This window comes from Monopterus albus, unplaced genomic scaffold, assembly GCF_001952655.1.
Source record: "Monopterus albus unplaced genomic scaffold, M_albus_1.0 scaffold106.1, whole genome shotgun sequence".
NCBI classification, from domain to species: Eukaryota; Metazoa; Chordata; class Actinopteri; order Synbranchiformes; family Synbranchidae; genus Monopterus; species Monopterus albus.
The window spans coordinates 183147-188429 of NW_018127986.1; the positions used below are offsets into that span (position 1 = coordinate 183147).

Sequence of the window (5283 nt, forward strand, 5' to 3'; positions counted from 1 at the left end):
AAGAGCGTCTCTGGCATATGGGAGCTGAAGGGCTCATCCTAAAGATATAAACAGTTAAAAAGTAAGATCTGTAATATCAAGGGATTATAAAATGTGAGAAATGTCTCCGATTCCCCTTCCTAAATTTTTTCCTCATGTTTTAAGATGGCCTAAAAGCAGCCTAACCCTTTAATGCCTAAACCCTCATCTCACCAGAGGAATCTGGTAAAGCAAGAACGCTTTATCCCAATAGTTAATACAGTAGTTTAATTCTACTGTGCCTGCTCAAGAGAGTTAAATTGAGATATCAAGCCTTCCTGCTCTGGTCTAGATCACAGGGATGCCTCTGAATCACAGGGGTGTGACCACAGCCAAGCAGTAAGCTGTAACAACAAACTGAGGACACTGACACAGACCAGGTCACCCATATAGTGCTCACGACTAGGAGCTGCTTGCTTGTAAGTAAGTTAAGGCAGTGGAGATGAGGTGGTCATCATGCTCAATCAAGGAGCTGGCTACTATAGTGGCAGAGGTCAGGAAGGTTTCAGGCAGCAAACCATTTTGACTTTAGCATAAAGGGCATATCTATCACTACTAATAGTTATGTGTAGCATGTCCATCTGAAATTTCCAGTCAGGCAGTTAAGTAGATTATATAAAAATAAAAATAAAAAGTGTAATAAAGGCAGTTTCTAGGTAATCCAAGCAGATTATTTTCTCCTTCAGTGGTCTCCAGCTGAACTTAACACCCTTATCTCTACTTTTGTTTACTTTACCTAACGACCTTATGTATATCTTAATTTCATCTTCACCCTGAGTCTCTTTTTTTGAACCAACAATCTTGCTAGCTAGGTCTCCTTCCTGGGAAACTCACAGTGCTCTAGAGAAATGTTAGTACAAAAACTGATTATAAATCAGGTACAAACACACTAGGCTTTCGATATACTTCATTTAAAAAAAAGGAATAAATTTGTTTGTACCCTAACAGAAATCTAACTACACAATAGGTATTGTTTACAGGGGTACGCAATTTCAACCTGGCAGCCATACAAATGTCTGCTTTGTGATTTCAAAACAACCTTAGAGTTTTCCCCAAACTGGCTATGCAAAATTAAGGCTGACAAAGCATCAGGTTCTCACCGTGTAATGTTGAATGGAGTGATATACATGGTAGAGCTCCGCAAGATGCTGAAAACGCCCAAACTTCTTCAGCATTTCATCCCTCTGCTCTTCACTTTCTGCCTCAAACATACATAAGCCAATACATTTAGCAACAAATAATATATGCATTAAGTTTGTAAAAACTAAGTGTGACTATTGTGCATCAGTGCTTTAAAGATGATGTTTCACCTCTGGCGATGTCCAGGCACTGCATAGACAGCATCCAGTAATAATACCCTGCATCGTTGAACCTGTTCTCCACCACTGCATTGTGGGTAAGCTGCTCCAGGACTTTCACAGCTTTGTTCTGTTGCCCCGCCTTGTGAAAGGCTTAAAGTGTGAAAGAAAAAAGTGGCGATGGATGAATTGTTATTATGTGCCCTTGAAAAGCTGAATCTTGAGGCAATCCTGGATTTAAAGTTGCAAATTAAGACATCCTGATTCATTTATTATTGGGCGAAACACATTTGGTGCTAAACTGTAATTGGCTTTTATACTGTGCTTTTCAGTACTGATTACATAATCAAACACCAGGCAGGTATTATGACAACTTTTGTTCTTCCTTTAAATGAAGTCTGAATTAGTTTTGGCTATTCAGCAGTGGTGCCTCACAGACAGATACACAAACACACACCAACTAAATGCCAACACAATTTGTATTTTATGGATCCAAGTTTTCCAAAATGTTCACATATAATAAGGAACATAAGTCTTTTCCAAACAAGGAGGCTTCTCCTGAATATCAAACTCTGAATCACTTAGACTTTAAATTCCTCATAAACATGAGCTCTATTTTTCAGGTTCCTATCAGAGAGTAATTAGAAGCAGCTTTAGGGAGTCGACCTCCACCAGTGACCCTGCCCCTGCAACCACAGAGGGGGTCTGACTATCCAGGTGAATAAAAACCACATTTAGCTACAATTGTTAATGCTAGGAAGAAGTACATGCCCACTTTCCCTTTACAGAAACATAAGCTGACAAAGGTGTAGCGCTCCCAAGCAAGCAAAGAGACTTTGCATGTGTTACAATGGTAAATGATGATAACCAGGTCATCCTTGATATATCAGCACCCAACATTTGTTCTGTATATTTTGTGTGTATAAAATGCTGCAGATCCACTAGAAACTTTTATTGGATCCCTGGAGGTCCCCATTTTGGAAACAACTGAGCTGTGTGCACCCAATTAAATCAGCCCAGTGTTAACCATTTCTAAACCTGTAATTTAGAAGTACTAGCACGGTGGACAGCGGACAGGCCTGAATTGCTAGTAACACAAAACTGCGTCACCACCTGACTAAAATACACACAATCAGCAAATCATAAGCAAGCTCCAATACAATCAGGCTTGTTCAGTCATGTATTCCAGTCGAGACAGGCAGAGAAGATTATGTAGGAGAGGAAACATGCCTGCTGAGATCATAATTATAAATCTATGAGCTGATTATAACTATGGTTACAGTAGGTAATTATCATCAGAGCTGCTTGTAGTACTGCAGATTAGAGGCATGCATGCGGGTCATTCAGTTAACAGGCAGCCCAGCTCTGTTCTGCTCTTCTCCAGCAAAAAGGATCATGTTTTACACTGGATAAAGAGAATCTTAAGGAAGCAGTGAAAAATGTCCAGTGCAGGCCAGGCTTTATCACTTCCATATGTAAACACTGGCTGCAGCTGTAGACTTTAATGTTCACTGAAATAGTCCTGGAAACATATATTTTAAAGATGAATGTGAAAGTACAGTTTAAATTAGAGCAGCTTATATACATGTAGGCTGACTGGGGAGGTTTGAACAACAAGCTGTCCAACCATGTTGGCCATCAAAATTGTTCATAGTTGTTCCAAATGGCCACACTTGAGGGTACGTGCAGTGAAAAAAAGAGGGTGGGGGTGTGTGATAATTTAAATATAGGAATACCAGTGTGCATTTTCAGGCAGGCTCTTATGAAAGATGTACATAGTGACAGAAATAGCTGAATGAGAGAGTTGAATGAAAAAAGAGCAAGAGAGAACGTCAAATGTTCTCATCTCACCACAGATGGCCAATCACAGTGTGAATTGGATGTGATTGTCAGATAGTTGGTATTGTAAATGTTACATAAATTATTGGACACAGACCCCTAAATCCACCGTCACAATGGTGTGGGGGAAGAGGGGTGTTCCGTAGCTACCTGAGCATCCAACAAGCACTACTGAAGAGCCGCACTAGCAGCTATAATGTAAAGGGCCAGCTGTGTTGGTGATGCAAACTCACCTTTTTGTGCCTCCTCAAAGTGATCATTCTCAGCCAGCCACTGGGCATAGGGCACAAAGACATCAGTTTTGAATTGGGGCTGCTTCTCTACCAGAGAGAAGGCCTGAGAATACACAGATGAGAAAACAGAAGAAAGGTTAGGCGTGGTACAGTATACATGACCAGTTAACATGTGCATTTTTATATCCCACAGATTAAAACACAGAGAGAACAACATCAAACTGCCCGTGCTGGGCTGCAACCGATTAGAAGCATATTGAACAAGTTACCACACATTATTCGGAGGAGCACACATTACTTCCAGTCAAAACTTCACTACAGCATTATTAATTAGTCATGAGAAAAGTAAAGCAAATGAGCTAAGCTGATTTCACACTCAATTAGAACTACAACTGCAGGCCTGCTCAGTCATGTCTGAATGTTTGAATGACAGGATATAAAGAGCTCTTGTGGTGCCTTGTGGACACATATTTGTCTGTCATAGTCACTGATTAATCTACATGTCCTGTGGTAAAATCTGAGTCAAGAAACATACACCAGTCATATCATATAGTAAAAAAAAAGAGGAAGCTGTGTGTGCATGTCCTTGCCCTGTGAGCCCAAAGTCAATTAAAGAAATACTTTGTTTTGGAAAAGAGTGGGTGCATTGTATAGCATCCATATGGCCCATGCTGTAACTCAAATCTGTGCTGTCCTGTCTTGGTGTCCCCCTCCCCCAGCAAAGCACATAAAGCCTAAAAGTTCTCTTATCCTCTGCTTACCTCCTGCTGCTCACTTTTTTTTCTATCTGAGGATCAAATACATATCAAGGAAGACTTCCTCAGACACAGTGGCAGAGCCATGTGATCATGATTTGTTGTTGTTTTTGGCACTTCTGTCTCAACATGCAAATTACCAGCGTGCATCTCTGTAACGCCTTTAACTCGATTAAAGACTGCAGATGAATTAAACAAATGCAGTATTCTCTTCTTGTCTGAGCTGCGTGATCCACCCTTGATGGAGGAATTTGATTTGAACAGAGCTTTAAGCTGCTAGTTTTTCAGCGCTGTTTTGTGCTTCTCACTTTCTAATCATCATGTGGGCATAGATTCAGAGAAATCCAAAGCTGGATGATTAGCTCTGGAGAGTCTATGTTTGGTTTCAGTTTGTCAGTGTATAAACAAATTAGGCAGATGTATTGCCTTATTGTTTTCATTCAGCTATGGTTACTTTAACAAATACAGTGTACTTTTCTAAAGATCCAAGAAAACAGAACAAACCATGTGGTTTAGGATACGAGTTTCTGAGTACCCCAGCAGTTTATTTAGTACAGTCATAAGTGGTTCACTTTATATTTATGTGATTGTCTCTGGACACTCTATATATAAAGTCATGATGAGCAGAGCAGGTGTGCCTTCTGTGTGCATAAGTGTGTCAGACCTCCTCCCAGTGCCTGGTTTCCACATGCAGCTGCACCAGAGCTTGCAAGTCTCCCATCTTAGAATAAGTCTCTGAGGCAAAGCCATGATGCTTCAGCTTCTTGAAGTAGAGCGCGCATTTTGCCAGAGCCTCGCGTTCAGCCTTGTCCAACTTACGAGCGATGTCCATCAGCCTGAGTGAGAGGGAGAGCTATGAAAAAACTCACACATGCCATGTGCAGATAAACCCTTAAATAGGGGTCTGCTGTATCAAGCTATGCTCATGACCCCAAAAAGAATGTGAACCAGTCAGGATCACTAGCTAAATTTGATTCAGGTTGAAGAGCTCCAACTTTGTCTAACTGCAGTGTTTGTTGAGGTCACCCACTGGCAGCACCACAGGAGGTTTACAGCATGCAGACAATGGGTCAGATGGAGTCAATGGGGAGTTCTAATATGACCACCAGACTCCGGCTTTTCAACAGTTCACACATCACA

At 41.0% G+C, this 5283-nt stretch overlaps 1 protein-coding gene across 1 annotated transcript in view; it reads right to left on the reverse strand.

Moving 5' to 3' along the window:
* ift122 (intraflagellar transport 122 homolog (Chlamydomonas)) overlaps positions 1-5283 on the reverse strand; it is a 22185-nt gene that overhangs the window by 4540 nt on the left and 12362 nt on the right. Inside the window, 5 exon segments of the mRNA XM_020610617.1 lie at positions 2-38; positions 1119-1216; positions 1329-1469; positions 3389-3491; positions 4808-4979. Of these exon segments, the coding sequence (XP_020466273.1) occupies positions 2-38; positions 1119-1216; positions 1329-1469; positions 3389-3491; positions 4808-4979 (551 nt within the window).